The 19518-nt window shown below is 46.0% G+C and overlaps 1 protein-coding gene across 2 annotated transcripts in view; it reads right to left on the reverse strand.

Annotated features, from left to right (window-relative positions):
* Positions 1 to 9716: 9716 nt before the first annotated feature.
* The window catches only part of NRF1 (nuclear respiratory factor 1), a 158517-nt gene continuing 148715 nt past the window's right edge, over positions 9717 to 19518 (reverse strand). For both annotated transcript variants that reach the window (XM_049893065.1, XM_049893066.1), the window contains one exon: positions 9717 to 13903. In XM_049893065.1, the coding sequence (XP_049749022.1) occupies positions 13740 to 13903 (164 nt within the window). In that variant the 3' untranslated portion in view covers positions 9717 to 13739. The remainder of the gene's footprint in view (positions 13904 to 19518) is intronic.

Raw genomic sequence — 19518 nt, forward strand, 5'->3', positions numbered from 1 at the left:
GACCTGAGCAAGGGTGGTATTACAATTCCACCCTAATCCTCTCAACATAAAATTACAATCACAAAATGGAGGACAACCATACAATACTAGGAATCATGGCATAACCAAGTTGATAACACACATTTTTTCGGAAACAATTCAATTCATCACAGAGACCAAAGTTTATTAGTGGTTATCAGGGCCGGGGGGGGGGGGGCAGGGGAGGGTGTAAAAGGATTAATGGTGGTGGAAAATTCACCTTAAGGGTAGAGTGCACAGCTGGTTAATGTAATTGCTGTCAATAAGTTGTAGATCTGTAAAAAGTTGAATTGGAAAAAGTTGTGTGATATATTTACAACGACAAAAAAAAAAGAGTAGCTAAGACCACTTATGTACAACCAGATGCCCGTGGGATTTGGTTCATTGGTTTGGAGGTTTAGGGTCATGGTTTCATGCGACATCCCAGTTAATTGGCCTAATAATGTGTTTAGTGCTTGTTTAGTGGTCTTAAAAGTGTGTTTAATGGTCTTAAAAGCTTGCAAGCAGCCATCCAAAATACACCTGGTCTCTATTTTCCTGGAGCAAAAGAATAAGGAGAGTCGGGAAGAGGAGGAGGAAATGGAATGTGTGGATAATTGCTTCCATGAACAACTGCCTCCTTTGCCATGAGACCAGAACTGGATGGTGCCCGGCTATCATTGCTAAACATTTTGATCAAAGATTCTATAGATGAATCCTGATCAAAAGGGGGAAGATACAGAACAGAATTTCAAATTCTCATGGAATCCAGTTTTTCTGGAGCCATGAAGGCTGGATGAACTCCTGAAACTATTGCCTTGGGTAATCTTTAAACCTTAAATCCTAAACCAAAAATATCCCCTGAAACCTTCTTAAAACCAAACAGTAATTTAGCTTAACTAGTAAAGAGTGTCTGCCTTGAGCATTGGGCTCTTTTAAGATCTATCTATATGGAATCAAATTGACAACGCAATTTGAAAGATAGGAAGCTTAGGGGGCAGGGAGTTTATGTTAATGGGGGAAGAACAACTCAGAAAAGGAGGGTGAGAATGGTTGCACAACTGGAAGAATGTAATTGTACACGTAGAAATTGTTGAATTGGTGTATGTTCTACTGTGTATATTCTCAACAACAATAATAAAAAAATATTGAAAAAAAAAATCCCCCTGTGCCAGCTCCTAGCAAAGGCCAACCTTAAGTGTTGAGAAAAGGTGGCTGTGGTGAGCCAACTAGCCCTCTTGCTGGAGCTAAGGGGAAAGGGCTGGGCTTGCTGCAGACGGCATATTTGGCAAAGTCTAGGGATGTTTGTGATGGTTACAACTGGAGGGGTGTTACTGGCATCTCGTGGGTAGAGGCCAGGGCTCTGCTAAACATCTCATAATGCACGGTCAGCTCCCCAACCCCAGACAAGAATTAATCTGGCCCTAATGTCAATAATGTCAATAGTTGGCCATCCGTATCTGCAGGTTCCACATCTGTGGATTCAACCAACCATGGATAGACAATAGTAAAAAAAAAGATTTTTTTCTTGTCATTATTCCTTAAATAATACAGTATAACAACTATCAACATAGCATCTACGCTGTATTAGGCATCAGAACTAATCTAGAGATGATTTAAAGTATATGGGAGGATGTGCACAGGTTATATGTATTTTATGTAAGAGACTTGAGCATCCTCGGATTTTGGTATCCGTGGTGCTCTTGGAACCAATCCCCCATAGACACCAAGGGACAACTATAGAGTCAAGGTTGAGAAAACTTGCTACAGGACGAAGAGTTTGAACCAGCAAGTTGACATCTGAGAAGAATAAGCGTTAAGTCCTATGTTTAGGTTAGAAGAAAAAATCAATTGTACGAGGGCAAGAATGGAGGAGCCTGACTGAAATGCATGTGGAAGGAAAGACCCAGTCACTTTGGGTGGCCATATATTCACCTGGATGGCATTGTAAGAGGGACAGGAGGTCATGGGAGGGGAGCATCCCACAGAGCCCTGGAGGACAGTGGACCTTATTCATGCCTTGGTGAGGTTGGGATACCTTCTTCAGAGGGTCTACATCAGGGAGCTGGACCAGAACTGTGACAGTCAGCTACCCAGGTGCTCATCTGCAGATTACTGCTAGTTCAGTGAAATATTTAAAAAGATATTTTAAACTCCATCTTATTTTGGTTTTCATGGGGAGGGTCATTCAGGAAATCTAGTCCACTCTACTTCTGGAAACAACTCACCCATCTCCAGGAAAAGTTGAACCTTGAGATTTTAGCTATGAAAAGATTTAGGTGAGAACATGAAGGCCATTTCAAACGTCTGGAGGGAATGAGAGCTTTCCAGTTCTTGGTGACTCAAGACAATGGAGCCAGGAGCAATGGCTTTGCAGGGGCAGGGTCTGTATTGTCTCAGAAGAATTTCCTAACTGATGGATCCGCTGGTCACTGACAAAGGGGTGAGCTCTCCATCACTGGGGGTGTTTAAGCCAAGGTGTAGTGGCGTGATGGTGGGTTATCAGCTTTGGTGGGAGGCTGGACCAGATGGTTCGTTACTGTGATAACCGTAAGTTTATGTTTAGGCCAATTCCTAACTCAAGTGGGGACATTTCATAACTCCCTAAACTCTCTAGCCATGATCTAGGCATTTTTCAGCTCACACTAATTTACACAGCTTTTTAAATGGATGTAAATCTGTTGTGATGAAAAAAAAAAACGACAAATCAAGAGTTTTGCCCTCTAGTCGACTCTGTCTCATGGTGACCTTTTTATCTACAACAGAATGAAATATTGCCCATTGGAAACCCTGGAGGCATAATGGTTAAGTGCTACAGCCACTAACCAAAAGGTCAGCACTTTGAATCTACCACGGGCTCCTTGGAAACTCTATGGGGCAGTTCTGCTCTGTCCTATAGGGTCACTATGACTCTTAATTGACTTGAAGGGATCCGGACAATATTCTGTTGTGATCCAGAAGGTTTTCATTGGCTGATTTTTGGAAGTAGATTGCCAAGCCTTTCTTCCTAGTCTGTCTTAGTCTAGAAGCTCCACTGAAACCTGTCCACCATGGGTGACCTTGATGGTATTTGAAAGACCGGTGGCCTGGCTTCCAGCATCATAGCAACATACAAGCCACCACAGTAGGACAAACTGACAGATGGGTAGTGGGCATTCATGGTTGATGTGTCCTTTCTCAAACAGGTACTAAAAATCCAATCCCCATAGTGGTTGGGGCTGGTGGGCAGCCCTGTATAAGGGGTTCTCCAAGCTTTGCCACAGGTGTTGGCCCGGCATGACCTGAACCTTCCAGGAATGGCAGCCTCTCCCCCCACCCTCATGCTGGCTCCACTTGGGTTTCTTGGAGTGAGAGCCCACCAAAAAAGGAGGCAGCAGGCCTGGGGATGGTGGTGGAGGCAGCAACAAAGGCTTTGTCTTCCCAGCCAGCTCTATCAACAGAGACTCTTCCGGAGGGTCTCCTGTGTGTTCTTCCACCCCCAATGCCATCCTTCCTGCCCTGTCCCGGAGGCCCCTGCCCTCTGGGAGCCAGCCTTCTGTCCCCTCAGCTTCTGCCTGGGAAGGTGGCATGGGGGTGGGAGTAGGGACCGGTGCCTTTAGGACCAGAAGATGAAGGACAACTTCTTGTGGCAGTTGTTATGAGGGGTGAGATGCAGGCAGGGGTGCTCATGCACCCATATTCTCAGAGAATTTGGGGGCATTCGCCATTTTATGAAAACAGATTTGTCTTTTCCAGTTGTGTGGAAATAGAACCCTTCATTGCCTCTGGCTAAGCCAAGTCTGACACCTTTTCTTTATGAAGCCCCCAGGGCATCTCAGCTCTAGGGCTTGAACATGAAATGGGTTTATTTTCTGCAGTTGCTACCTTTACCATGTCCTATTGACTCTCTAGTTCCTTGATGACATTTTGGGTGGATTCCATAAGTCTGTAAACATGTTCCATCATTAAGTCCAGTCCATTTGAAGCTTTAATCTCAAACTCAAGTTCAATTTCATCATCCCTGCTTTGGATGAAGGTGGACCCGTCGTGTGTCTGGCAGGGATGTGGTCTGCATTGGACATACTTCTCCTCTCTCCTTTTCAGGGTCCAGGGATGGGGGGGTGGGGGGTGATGGTCAGGCAGGGAGGATGGGAAAGGAGAGACAGAAATCCTAACAGCTAAGCATTTTTCCCAAGACCTATGACACTAATAGTTCCTCTCCCATTTCCACAGAGGTCTTCTTATACGGACTGGGTACAGGCCAGTTGGGGTGATGGCTGGGGGTAGCAGGGCCAGTTTGACTGGCTCCCATGGCTGGTGGTTGTCTCCCATGTGGTGTTCAAATGTGGCGGAGAACACTTTGTCCTCAGTGTGGTTCCTGATCGCCAATTCCAGGGAATGGGAACCTCCTGCATGGCCATTTCACGTGGCTCACCAACTCATGGCTGCTCACCGTACTTGAAGTTTCTGGTCCTCTCCACCCTTTTCTCACTCAGTTAACCTGCTGACTTTGAGTCCATTCTGGCTCATAGGAGGTCAGAGGAGAATTGCCCCATAGGGTTTCCAAGGCTTTAAGTCTTTACGGAAGCTGACTGCCACATCTTTCTCCAGAGGAACAGCTGGTGTGTTTGAACTGCCGACCTTTTGGTTCACGGTTGAGTGCTTTAACCACTGGGCCACTACGGGCTCCCTACCTCAGATAGTTAATGACTGTAAATAATGTCTTAAACATCACATGAGTTTAGTGCCTGTCAGAATACTTTCAAAATTTAAGTGCTTTAAAGTAATATTCAAGGCTTTAAAACCGAGGGAATATAGAATAAAGCTATTTCTCTGACTTAAAAAAATATTGTGGAAGATGTTGAAAATATAAGAATTCAAAGTTTCCTTAAAAATTAGTGTTTTGTTTCTTCTGAGTAACTTGTGCCTTCTTTCCTTCTAGAAAGGAACCACTTTTCCAAGACCAGAACTAAATGGGAACCTTCATACCAGCAACACTGAACCCACTGTTGGCAAACAAGTGGCCTCCTTTTATTTGGTCACGGCTTCTTATTTCTACATTCTTATTTCATTGCCTACATCTTTTATATAACCTGCTTCAAATTATTTTTGGGAAGATGTTAGAAATAACCCTTTTCATTGTGGGAAGATAAAATGTTTTAAGATTACATTATGCTGACGGTTGCACAACTCTGTAACCATGCTTAATGAGTTCTGAATTGTACACGTTAAACAGATGAACTTAATGGTATGTAAATTATATCTCAATAAAGCTGCTGGAAACAAATAAGCCGACCCTGAGGTCACTGGAGATGGCGGGAGTGGGGACCCCAGGGCACACTGTTCAAGGAAGTTTGCGTACCTTCATGACCCCCGAATTTACCGACTCAGACCTCGGCCCTGGTGCAGAAGCATGCGGGGCAGGGGGAGGCTATGTGGACCCAGCTGCACTTTTTTGCAGGTTCCCTGCTTGCGCCAGGTTGGGCCGTACTGCGGCAGCCACCACGTGCTGAGCGCACACCGCCCGCCACTCCTCGCGGCGCGGCCCCGGGTGGGGAGGGCCCCAGCAGCCAGGTTGGCACCGGGTAACTCGGGACGCCTGGCCATCGCTGACTGGACCGGGGCGAACACGTGACCTCAACCGGCCAACCAGCCCGCCCTCGGGATCCGGGCTGAGTCGGGGCTGCGGTGGGTGTCAGCGGTCCGGGTGGGTTGTGGGCTTCGCCCGCGGGAAATGGCGCTCCTCTCTGCTCGGCCGTCTCCCAGGCTTCTGCAGATCCCAGCCGGAAGGATTTTGTTTCAGACTCCTCGTAGCTGGCAGGCCCTTTTCCGCTCCACCGCGCCCCAGCCCACTCAACGCTGGGGAAACTGAGGCCTGGGACTCATGGCTCCTGTAGGCAGCAGCCGGGCCAGGACGGACCCAGTTCAGCCGGGCTGGAGCCCACCTACTCCTGCCCGGTTCCTCCTGGTAGGACAGGAGCATTGCTTGACACAACCAGTTCCCTGGGAGGAGCAAGGGCTCACCTGGGTGGCCACGCTGTGCTGGTGATAAAGCCCCACGAATTATTCATTGTCCACGGAAATTAACCACTGTTTTGGGGCCTCGGTTAAAGAGCCCTATTAAGTGAATGAGTCTCACTTCAATTTTATCTTGTTTTATGATGAATGGCTCTCTCCTGCGTTCGGGCCCTGGGGCTTTTAAAGAAGATGGCGTAGCTCATACTCAAGAATGTGTTCAGGCACCCACATCTCCACCCTGCCGGGGCATCACCAAACCAAAAAACTAAATCCGTTGCCGTCGAGTTGATTTCCGACTCACAGCAACTCTATAGGACAGAGTAGAGCTGCCCCATAGAGTTTCCAGGGGCGCCTGGTGGGTTCGAAGTGCCGATCTTTTGGTTAGCAGCCATAGCTCTTAACCACTATGCCACCAGGGTTTCTGCCTAGGGCATCACAGGGGCATCTTATTTATTTCTTGTGAATAAAATCAACATTATTTTCATGTCAAATTATTTAACAAGGTTATCACTGTATTTTCACAGAAAAAATTTGATTAATGAGGATGTGTGGGAATGGATTCTTTGGTTCTTTGAATTTTCTGAGTAAGGAACCACCAGAACACTGGGTTTGCTAACCAGATGGGAGGTACTGAATGCCTACTACATGCACTTTCCTGTGTGTTGGGGGCAGGGCGGTAAGAACAGGCCCAGCCCTGGGGGGTGGGGTGAGGATCGGGCGCTGCTTGGGGCCTGCCCTGGACAAGGACCATGGCACAGTCCTGAATGCCACTGGGAGGGCTGCACCTGGCTGAGCTCAGGCCACACCTGGAGGGCTCCCTGTCTGGAGGCTACTTTGAAAGACTCCTGGCGTGCAGCGAGTTTGCTCATCACCTGCCCCTGGGCGGCTGGCACGAAGAGCAGAGCTTCCAGGCCAGACACACCAGGGTTTGACACCAGACCTCTACTGACTGGTGCGGCATTCACCTTCGGGAAGGTGCTGGTCTCAGTTCGACATCTAACACGGAATCTCTGCTGTCTTGGAGCTGTGGTGAGAATTAAAAACAAAGGGGTTGACATTCTGTGTAGCATGCTGGACACAGTGGCCATTCAGTAAGTGGCAGTTGTAACTCTTAGTTTCTTACGGGAAGAGAAAACACAGAAGAAATTTCAGTTGGGATCTAGTTAATTGGTTTCACTAACAAAAGTGCATTTTGGGGCGACAGTTTTGAGCCTCTTCCCTAAATACTAAGCTGCCTTTGAGAAATAGCCTTATGTTCTCCCCTCCCCTCATCCATTTCAGGTCACTAGAGCAGCAGCATCAAGTAGAGTTTCAGGGCACAGATTCGGGGGCCAGCCTCCAAGTTCGTATCTTGGTTCTGCCTCTTAGTAGCCACGTGAAACTTTTTAAATTTTTATTGTGCTTTTGAAAGTTTACAAATCAAGTCAGTCTCTCATACAGAAATTTATATACACCTTGCTATATACTCCTAGTTGCTCTCCCCCTAATGAGACAGCACACACCTTCTCTCTACTATTTTCGTGTCCATTTGGCCAGCTTCTGTCCCCCTCTGCCTTCTCGTCTCCCCTCCAGACAGGAGCTGCCCACATAGTCTCATGTGTCTACTTGATCCAAGAAGCTCCCTCCTCACCAGTGTCATTTTCTATCCCATAGTCCAGTCCAATCCCTGTCTGAAGAGTTGGCTTTGGGAATGGTTCCTGTCTTGGACTAACAGACAGTCTGGAGGCCATGACCTCAGGGGTCCTCCATGACCTCAGGGGTCCTTCAAGACTCAGTCAGACCATTAAGTCTGGTCTTTTTACCAGAATTTGAGGTCTGCATCCCACTGCTCTCCTGCTGCCTCAGGGGTTCTCTGTTGTGTTCTCTGTCAGGGCAGTCATCGGTTGTAGCCGGGCATCATCTAGTTCTTCAGGTCTCAGGCTGATGTAGTCTCTGGTTTATGTGGCCCTTTCTGTCTCTTGGGCTCATAATTACCTTGTCTTTGGTGTTCTTCATTCTCCTTTGCTCCAGGTGAGTTGAGACCAATTGATGCATCTTAGATGGCTGCTTACTAGCATTTAAGACCCCAGACACCACTCCCCAAAGTGGGATGCAGAATGTTTTCTTAATAGATTTTATTATGCGAATTGACCAAGTTATTTGGCTTAACCTCTTTGTGCCTCATTTTGTACATTTGTAAAACGGGGATAATAGTTTGTAAAGTTAAATAAATTCATATATAGGTAAAGGCACATTGTAAGGGCTGTATGATGTTAGTATTATTGCTACTATATCTAAATACTGTAATTCTAGACAAGCTTTAGGTCTTGTTAACAAGAGCAAGTAAAGCCTCCAGACAGGGCCTGGGACCCTGGCCTATCCCTGCCCCCCCAAGGTGGCTCTGGCTAAGTCCCAGGTTCTTAGGGGACCCTGGTTCCCATTCTGCAGATGCACCTTATCCCTGCTCAGCCCTTTCTTTGCAGAGATACACTCCAGGCCACCAGAGATGAACAAATGTTTGCTAACAGGCCAGCAGTTTTCAGGAGGAAGAAACTCAAATTCTGAGTGGGTTGGGGACTCATTCACAGCCCCAGAAGCACCAGGAGTGGACGGCAGGGCAATGACGTGCTCCCGCTGTTTCCGTCTGGGCCACTCCTTAAGCCGTCTCCCCTCTCATGCACCTCCGCAGCCTGAGTGACCTTTGGGAAGAGCTGAGTACACGGCAGAGGCCAGGTGGGAACGCACTGCTTGGCAACCTCAGGCTCTCGCAGCTGAGCACCAGCTGAGTCTGGGCTGAAGACCTGGGTGCCCGAGGCCACTGAGGTGGAGATGAGAGAAGCTTGGGCTCCTCGCCCTGTCCCCAACACTGACGATCCAGGTTCTTCCCTGAAAGGAGCCAACACGGGCCTGGTGCGAGTCTGTGCCTTGCCTGCGCTGAGGCCTCTGGGGCACACAGAGGGGGGACCTGGCAGCAGATGGGGAGGAAGGACTCAGGAGGAGCAGCCTGTCCCACGTGAGGGGGTGCGGCCGGAAACGAGCCCAGTGTGGGTCTCAGAGGCCTGGGGTGCACAGCAGCCTGAGCTCATCCTACTGGGTGAGGGGCCCTCCCCTCTGATTTTTTGAGTTTCAAGAAGCATCGCCGATGGGCCTTCTCAGCTGTAGGACTTAAAGCTGGGAATGCATAGCCGTCTCTTGGTTTCTGCAGATGGACCTTCGTCTGCAGCCTGGATGGTAAGATCCTTACCACAGAGGACCCTCAAGGAGACGAGGTAACAAGAACTCGTTCTTTGCAGTGCCCCACCCAGATGGCACCACATCACACTGGGTGGCAGCGCCGTTTGTGTGACTGTCTCTTCCTTTAATCTTCTCACAGGCAGTGTCCCTGAGTTACTCACCTGGCACATAGTGGCCTGCACAAACTTACACATAAGTGACGGTCGGGCCAGCTCTAGAGATGCGTCTGATTTTGCCTGCAGGGTGTGTAAAGAATTTTTTTTTTTAAGGGTTGAATAAGTATTTATTAAATGAATATATACATTTTAGCAATATTTGAAATTGTAATCATATTAGTGAAATGAGGCTAAAGATGCTTAGAGATGTTTTATTTTCGCTGGTCAATGACTAAGCAATCATTTGATTGTTAACTTTCATACTGCACCCAAAAATAAGACAGATCTTTTATCTGTTAAGCTTTGTTGAAAAAGCAAACCAGATCAGTTTTAAATTTAAGAAACAGAGACACTGTGGCGCTCATTATACCCACACACTTTTCAGTATTCACAACTACCCTGTGTGGTGAGTAGTAGTAGCCCCTTTTCATGGGTGACGAAAGCGAGGCTCTGAGATGACCTAAAACGAGCAAGAGCAAGACCACATATTCAGTAGGAGCTGCAACGGGATTAGAATCCAGATCTTACTCTAAAGCCCATGGTTTAAAAAGAAAACAAATTATTGCCCTGATAAAATCCCCAGCTTCTTCAGACTATTGTGAAGACGGGGCAGCAGGGCCTATGTTCTGCAAGGTGACATCTGCCAACACTCGGGACTGGCTGTCCCTAGACAGGATGCCCCTCTACCTGTCTCCGTCACGGCCACTCCTCTCACACCTGAGTTCGAATCTCCTGTTGGATTTAGGTGTAATGGAAGCAGAGATCTCCATCAGCCCCACCAGAAACAGCCTTCAATACATGCTTGCTGGAGGGCACGGAGGCTTGCCAGGCAAATGGCACACACTGTACAGTAAGGCCCCCCGTGAAGGTGGATCTGAATAGCCCCGCTGAGCCACGGACGGCCAACAGCAGTGCTATGGTGGCTGATCTGGTCCTCCCTCGCTGGTGAAGGCAGCTGGCTGTGTCGTTTGTGCAAGAACAAGGGAGACAGGTGGGCAGCTGGCTTTGCTGAATCCATCAAGCATCAAGGAAAACACTCTGGCCTTGCCCATTCAATTACTCTCGTCTTTACCACCAGGAAACTGACCAAACATCCAGCAATAAAAACAAGGGGATGGAGGTGGCAAGGAGGGTGGCATTCCAGGTCCAGGCCCAAAACCACTGTGGAAGGGCCTGAGTTGGAGTGGGGCAGGAGACATAGCTGGAAGGACGATGGCTGCCAGGCTGAAGCAGTGAGCGTGTGAGAAACCAACGAGTGAGGATATCAATTAATGGTGTGGGATATTGTTGTTGTTAGGTGCTGTCAAGTTGGTTCCGACTCATAGTGACCCTATAGGATAGGGAAGAACTGCCCCATAGGGTTTTCAAGGAGTGGCTGGTAGATTTGAACTGCTGACCTTTTGGTTAGAAGCCTAGCTCTTAACCACTATGCCACCAGGGCTCCTTGTTGTCAGTTGCCGTCAATTCCAACTCCTGGTGACCCCAGGTGTGCAGAGTAGAACTGCCCCGTAGGGTTTCCAAGGCTATAACCTTTTGGAAGCAGATCACCAGGCCTTTCTTCGGAGGTGCTGCTGGGTGGGTTTGAACCGCCGACCTTTCGGCTAGTAGTCCAGGCCTCCTTGAGAAGGTTAATCCACTCCAATGCTAAACATCACTCACATTGGGAGAACCTCCCAAGATGTAGAAACAGCATCTTCCATCCTGATTTTTAATGTGGATATGAAATTAATTCCTAAAGAACTCCAGAGCAGAGGTTCTCAAACCATCTTTGAAGATGTTTCCAGAAGTCATTACAGATAGTCCCCGATTTATGACATATTCAAGTTATGACGAACTGCACTTATGACCGCCTTTTTTTTTTTAAAGACTTTTTTTATTGTGGTAAAAGTATACGTAATAAAGTATTTGCCAATTCAACAATTTTTTTTTTTTTTTCCTTTAAACAACAAAAGCTGGATCTATCTGCTGGCCAGGGAACACACTGTGAAGAAATTCACTCAATAGTTCTCTAAGAGAAGAAATCTTCCACCCACAGCCACTGCTGTGGGTGGATTCTGACTCACAGCCATCCTGCAGGACAGAGAACTGCCCCACTGGGGGTTTTCGTCTTGTTTTGTTTGTGTACATCTTATCGTTAGTCATTTGTTGCGGCGCGTCAATTGCTGATGTCATCATTCTCAGACGTATATTTGCAGATGTTCAATTTTATGATTTACTGTTCAAAACATTGCCAGATTTATAAAGATACTGATAATAAAAGGCAAGAATAATGAAATCTAAAAATAAAGAGGTATTTGACATAACGTCAGAACCAACTTAGGATGGAGTGGTCAGAATGGAACCCCAGGAACTGCACCGTGAGTTGGGGACTACCTGTGTGCAAAACCAGCTCGCAGCTACTCTGGGGGTGGGGGTGAGCGTGGGCGTGGGGGCAGGAAGCCTGACCTCAGCTCCGTCCTCACGGAGCTCCAGGAACACAGTTCGAAAACCACTCATCTTGAGTACAATCAAGAAAAGCCACCTGAAGAGATAGCTCCTTTTGCCTAAGAGGCCAAGGGCTCCTAGAGACAGGAACGGTCCCACTTCCTGTTGCCACATTTGTAACTATTTATTGAGTGAGGCAGTCATAGACAGAATGGAGAACAACATAATTCATGCTCTGCTACTGGGGTTTTGCTTTTCTCTTCTTCTTCTTGGCAACTTCTCAAATTAGTAGGAGGCTACTTCACCAGAAAGGAATGCAGACTTTAAAGCCCTTGGGCAGCTTCAAAATGATAAAAAATAATTAAAAAAATAACAAATTATAGACCTAGGACTGTTTATATGTAAATCTCCCCCCCCCTTACATACAGGGAAAAAAAAAAACATACAAAGAACGTTGGATAGTTTTATATAAAACAAGCAAATACAAGAATCTGAAACTTTCTCAAAGGCTGAGCAAGACATGAAGGATCTTTTAATGTTGCATTAAAAAAAACACATTAAATACACTATCACACACTCAGGGGACCCAGGAGGGGAAGGAGGAGGGCCCCCTGGACTCGAGGAGCAGAGATTTGGCCTGTCGAGAAGTCTGGTGAAGCCAGCCACTGGAGACTCAGGGCTTGCAGCTGAGAAATCGCAGAATTTAATTTAAAAAGCACTCCTGGACTATCAACACCTGTAAGGAGGAAAGCTGGCAGGGCCAGGGCCCCCCAGGATGCACCCAGAAATGCATCCGCAGTCCCTTCTGAAGCAGGGCCTGACCCAGGGGGTGCAGGGACACCCTCAGTCCTGGTCGCTTCCAACACACCACCATCGTGACGCCGCCTGATGCGTGCCAGGGTTATCTGTAGCTCCCAAAGCTGCCTCTGTTCTGCTACAGAAAGTTACAGGAAAGGACAAAACTGCTCCGCCGGTGTATCCTGGTCTACGAAGATTTTTCTCTCCCCCCTTCCAGCCCCCACCGACTCTCTCACCCCCACACGCACCCACAAACACACACTCACACACTACTCAAACCCTTAATACTTCTGTCACCTTCAGTTCATATACACAACCAATTCAGGACTGACCTCAAAACCAGAGCAACATTTTAATAGTCACGAGACAAAGAAGGTTTCCTGGGAACGGGAAGGGACGGGAGGCTGAGGAAAACCCTCTTGTCCCTGCCTGGTGACTTCAAGGACAAGGTCAGCACCTGGGCCAGCCTGAGGAGCGTCTGGGCTGCCAGACCACGCGGCCCCTGGCCCCTGCACGTGCATTTTCTGGACCCCGTCCCATTCTGGAACCTCAGTCCTAGGTTAGCCCAGCAGGAGAGCTCTGGGCGGCCACTGGGAGGCAGCTTTGGTGAAGGGCATGGTCACCCCCGCCTGAGGTTGTCAGTAGCTCATCGCATGACCCTGGTATGAACAAGAACCAGGTGGCTGTGTCTGGCCACGTACCTACCACCCACTAAACTGGGTGAATTCTTCCCACAGCTCACCTTCATTTCATACAGATAATCTCATGCGGGTCTCATATATATATATATCTATTTATATATATATATGTAAATGTGTATGTCCATATGTACACATATACATATATTCACACGCACACATACACACACATAAGTATGCACACACGTTTCCGCAGAAAGAAGTCCTGCCACAATTTGGCTTTTTGAGACAGTGAAACTGAGAATGCAGGATCTCACTCCACCGATCCCAGAAAATTAAAGAGTGGTGCTTAAAAAAATGCAATTCCAAAATCCGCTGTCTTTCTTCCTTTTTAAAAAAAGGTTAACAAAACTTTTCTTCCAAAGTCGAGAGACTTAATTCCATTTGATTGCACCTCTGCAAACGTGTAAAAAATTCTGAAGTAGACTAGAAAACGATGCCGTGATGTGGCTGCATGTCACTGTTCCAACGTTACCACCTCCACGGCCTGGCCATCCACGGTGACCGTGCTGTCCGATATTCTGGTGGTCACAGGGGCCATGGCCACCTGCACAGGCCCGTTGCCCTGGGCGAGGCTGGTCACCACAGTCTGGTACATGCTCACAGGAATCTGGACCAGTCCTGGGGAGACAAAGGGAGACCGGTGGTGGGGTTGCACTCAGGGCCTGGATGTTCTGGCCCTCCAGGGTCCACTGTCTGCCAGCCCCAGGCCATCACACACCCACTGTCGAGGCACAAAACCAACCTTTTTTCTCACCTCATTTTAACTGGCTTAAACAGAATATTAGGAAAGGTTTGGAGGAATTGTGAAATATGTCTCAGGGTAGGGCCTCCCTAATTTGCCAAGAGGTAACCCTGCCTGCCTTGACATGATGCGGTACAGGCCCACCATCACAGGTGACTTCCTTGTTCCCCAGGCCCACGCCCTCTGAGCGCCTTTGTCCTCTTGGACAGGTTACCATGAATCCTCTGATATTCTGCCGCACTGCCTTCTCCAACCTTCATTCTGACTGTGTTCATGTTTCTCTCAGCTTGAAAAGAAAATATATCTCTCGCCTCAACCCTGTCCTGTTCTCTGCCCCATCAATGTCCTTCTCTTTACAGTCAAACTTATTACAAAAGAGGTCACTGGTTGCCTGATTTTTAGACTTCACAGAGCAACAAAAGTTAAATATACACTTTTGAATCAACTGTAAAAAAAAAAAAAAAAGAAAGAAAGAAAAGGTGACTCTAATTACCTCCTAATATCACGATTATTTGACAACAGAAAGGATGGTTTAATACCAATAATGGAAAAACCACATTATCTCAGGAAAGGGCAGTCCTCCCTAGGAAAGTGGATAACTTTATATGACATTAAAAAAACAAACAAGGCAGAATAAATACACATATCTATCTCACCTCCTGTAACTAAAATTATAGTAAATGGGGGGGGGGGGAGGATATCCATGAGGGAGGTCAACGTAGTTTCAGAAGATGCCATGCATGTGAAGTGGTTCCGCTGGGCAGAGGGGTAGAAGCCGTAAGTCCTAGGCTCAGAGAGGGAGTGTGAAGGGACAAGCAACTCAGGCCAGAGACTCATGGGCTCAGGACCCGGACACCGAGCTGTGGCAGAAACAGGGTGAAGCGGAAACAGGAATTAGCTGAAAGTTTATATTCAAATGATTGGGTCAGCCCCAACACCCAGACCCTGATACCTGTGGCCACAGGACATCTGAGAGGTTCATTCACTGTACTGAGAAACTGACATGCAGAGGCTCACGGAAAGACCTATTGATGGGACATCTGGCAGGGAGGGAGGCAGGGAGGGGTCCTGAAGCCGACAGGTCAACCAGCTCTGCCCTCCCACCCCCACTGCCTCCAACCTGTGGTCTGGTGTGTCGCTCACAGAGGTAGCAGAGATGGTGTGAGGAGAAGAAAATAAAAACAAAGCGCTCCCAAAACTCTAATATCCTTAAAGACACAAGAGAAGCTCTGTATTGAAGAATGGGATATTATTATAAAAAAAGGAATATGGGAAACTTTAAAAAGAGCTCTTTAAAATTAAAAAAAATCTAATAGATGATATAAGATACAACTATTGGTCTCTATTCATCCAGAACAAAAGAGAAAGAAGGAAACCACAGGCTTAAATAAGAAACTAGTCTACAGGGCTAATGGTCTACACAAACCGTGGCCTCATCTACCTTGAGACCAAAAGAACTAGACAGTGCCAGCTACCACTACCAACTGTTCTGATCAGGGCCATTATAGATGGATCCTGATAGAATGGGAGAAAAATATTGAACAGAGCCTCAAATTCTTAAAAAAAAAAATCTAGACTTATTGGACTGGTTGAGACTGGAGAGCTCCCTAAAACTAATGTCCTGAGATACTCTTTAAACCTTAAACTGAAACAAGCCCGAGGTCACCTTTTAGCGAAATAACAGGTTGGCTCACAAAATAAAGAATATCAACTATGAGTACTGGGCTCCTTTAAAAAATCATCTCTATGAGACCCAATAGTTAGCAATTACTTTAAAACAAAGACAAAAAGGTAAAGGGACAGAGAAATTAGATTAACGGGAATGGAACAACAAAATGGAAATAATGAGAATGTTCACACATTGTGAAGGATGTAACATGTCACTGAACAATGCGTGTAGAAATTGTTGAACAAGAAAATAAACTGCTGTGTAAACCACCAAAAACAGAATGAAATAGCATTTAAAAAAATCTAACAGATAAGACAGAATCAAAAGAAGGATCAGAGTATAAAATCAAGGAAATCTTCCAGTGAGTAGAAAAGAAAATATTATAAGACAGAAAGAAGGGAAGTATGGACCTTAAAAATAATGCAAGTACATTTCACCAAAGAAGACATTCAGGCGGCTAATAGACACATGAGGAAATGCTCGCAATCACCAGCCATTAGAGGAATGCAAATCAAAACTACCATAAGATACCATCTCACCCTGACATTACTGGTACTAAAAAAAAAAAAAAAACAGAAAATAACAAGCGTTGGAGAGGTTGCTGGGAGATTGGAACTCCTGTGCACTGGTGGTGGGAATGCACAATGGTACAACTATTTTGGAAAACGATATGGTGCTTCCTTAATATTACACAATCCAGCAACTCCACTCCTAGGATTATATCCTAGAGAAGAGCCGTCACATGAACAGACATATTCACACCCATGTTCACTGCAGCACGATTCATAATAGCAAAAAGATGGAGACAATCCCAATGCCCATCAACAGATGAATGGATAAACAAACTATGGAACCTACACACAATGGGATACTATGAAATGATAAAGAACAATAACGAACCTGCAGAACATCTCACACCATGGATGAATCTGGAGAGCGTTATGCTGAGAGAAATAAGTCAATCACAAAAGGACAAATACTGTATAAGCCCACTATTATAAAAACTCATGAAAAGGCTTACACACAGAAGAAACAATCTTTGATGGTTATGAGGGAGGGTAGTGTAGGGAGGGAAAAACACTAACTAGACAATAGATAAATGTAACTTTGGTGAAGGGTAAGACAGTATACAATTCTGGGGGAAGTCAACACAATTTGACAAAGGCAAAGTCATAGAAACTTCATAAACGCAAACAAACCCGTTGCCATCAAGTTGATTCTGGCTTATGGCGACCCTATAGGACAGAGCAGAACTGCCCCATAATGTTTCCAAGGAGTGGCTGGTGTATTCGAACTGCCAACCTTCTGATTAGCAGCTGAGCTCTTAACCACTGTGCTTCATAGACACATCTAAACTCCCTGAGGGACCAAGTTACTGGGCTGAGGGCTGCAGACCATGGTCTTGGGGGACATATAGCTCAACTGTCATAATGTAGTTTATAAAGAAAGTGTTCTACATCCTACTTTGGTGAGCAGCGTCTAGAGTCTTATAAGCTTATGGGCGGCCATCTAAGATACATCCACTGGTTCCATCCTGCCTGGAGCAAAGGAGAATGAAGAAAACCAAAGACAAAAGGGAAAGACTAATCCAAAGGACTAAAAGACGACAACTACCACAGCCTCTACCAGACTGAGTCCAGAACAACTAGATGGTGCCCGACTACCATTGACTGCTCTGACAGGGATCACAACAGAGGGTCCTAGACAGAGCAGGAGAAAAATGTAGAATAAAATTCAAGTTCACAAGACCTGACTAGTCTAACATAGTCTGGAGGAGCCCTGAGAGTATGGCCCCCAGAAACCCTTTTAACTCAGAACTGAAGTCACCCCTAAAGTTCACTCTTCAGCCAAAGATTAGACAGGCCCATAAAACAAACAATCACACACACAGTTCAACCACATATAGGAGACAAAATGGGCATACCAGCCCAAAAGCAAAGACAAGGAGGATGGGAAAACTGGACAAATGAAAATGGGGGACCTGAGGCTGAGAAGAGGAGAGTGTTGACACATTGCAGGCTTGGCAACCAATGTCACAAAACAATTTATGTATTAATTGTTTAACGAGAAACTGATTTGCTCTGTAAACTTTAACCTAAAGCACAAATAAAATAAAAATAGTCCAAAAGTTCCAACTTCTGATAAAAGAGAATTCCAGAGAAAAGAAAAAATAGAACATAGGAAATTATCAGACACGTCCTAAGTAAATTTCCAGAACTGAAAGACGTAAGTTTCAGATTGAAAAGGCCTATCTAGTGCAACAGATCTTAAAGGCTTCCAGAAACACACACACACACACACACACACACACACACGCGTCACATATGGTACAAAGATCTGGGAATCAGAGCAGTGCTAGGCTTCTCAACAGCAAACCTGGAAGCTAGGACGTGATGGGGCAATGCCTTCCAATGTCTGAGAGAAAATGCCTTCCATCTAGAACTCTGTACTCAGTCCATGAAATGGTGCCCATATGAATTAAGTGTGAGGCAGAATAAAGATCTCTTCAGACTTGTACCCAAAAACCCATCAGACTTGTAGGGGCTCAAAATATTGGCCAACCACATACCCTTTCTTAGAAAGCTCTAAAGGATATGCTCCACAAAAATAAGAGAGAAAACAAAGAAAGCAGCAGGCGTGGGATCTAAGACAGGGAATCCAGTGAAGACAATGGTGATGGGAACTGTGGGATAAAGACAAGTGGCCCAGGACAAGGGCCGTGCAGGAACCCCGGGGGAGGGCAGAACGTTCCAGGGTGAACAAGGCACTGAGGATCTGATGGGCTTGACCATGTGGCAAACAGGACCAAAAGGGGTTTTCCAGAGCTGTTACAGACTCTGGGTAGAACCAATGATTACTACTTAAAAAGTAGAGGGAAAAAAAAAAAGCACTAACTTAAAAAAATAAGCTATACAAAAAGAGAAATGTAATCATAGTAATTATAATGTACTCCTCTTAGCAGTGAACAAGTATTACATGGTTATAATAATATAAACATACTGAATTAACAAAGAATTGTGACAATGTCTCAACTCAAGAAATAATGATGTAAGACTACTACTTAGGGCAATGAAGATACATAGAAAAAAGGCCCTAAAGTGCTGTCTCTGGGGTACACAACTTTTAAAAAAGTTTTTTGTCCTTCTTGACATTGAAAACCATATCTTACTTTAATGGAAATAAAAAATAATCTTAATAGGGATATCAGAATATCTTCTAATGCAAAAATAAAATCAAACATAAAATAAAATGTTAAATTGAATCTAACTGTATTCTAGGGGTAAGTTTTTACCAGTTTAAGTATTTCATCATGCAGCATGAAACAGAGCTTGATGTTCGGATGAGAGTCATTTTGAAAATCTAGGCTGACCCTGATGGGTGTTAACAGAAAGAAATGGAAGGCCCAGGCAGTCACCCCTCCTCACCCTTGAGAGGCTGGGCAGGAAAAGAGGAGGGAGGCCTGCTCCACAAAAGAACATGGCATTGGGAGGAGAGCTGCCCCTGGGGCCAGGCTTTGAGTTCCCAGGGTTGTGGGACCCATATTTCTTTTATCTAGACCTTTGCAAATGGCTCTTAAATGTCTCTAATCAATATACCTTTCAGTTCACACCTACCTGCTACCCGAATTCTCTTTTCATATCATGTCACTCTCCTAATCTTAAACTCTCAAATTTCATGATGTTAAAAAGGTTCCCAAAGCCTATAATAAAGTTCAACTGCTTCAGCGTGGTATTCAAGGTCTTTGTGACTTCTCTTCCCCCACCCTGTGGGGCCCCACATGCATCCTGTGCTTTGGGCAGCCCCCTGGACTATTCTCGGCTC

Source organism: Elephas maximus, chromosome 8 (genome assembly GCF_024166365.1).
Source record: "Elephas maximus indicus isolate mEleMax1 chromosome 8, mEleMax1 primary haplotype, whole genome shotgun sequence".
NCBI classification, from domain to species: Eukaryota; Metazoa; Chordata; class Mammalia; order Proboscidea; family Elephantidae; genus Elephas; species Elephas maximus.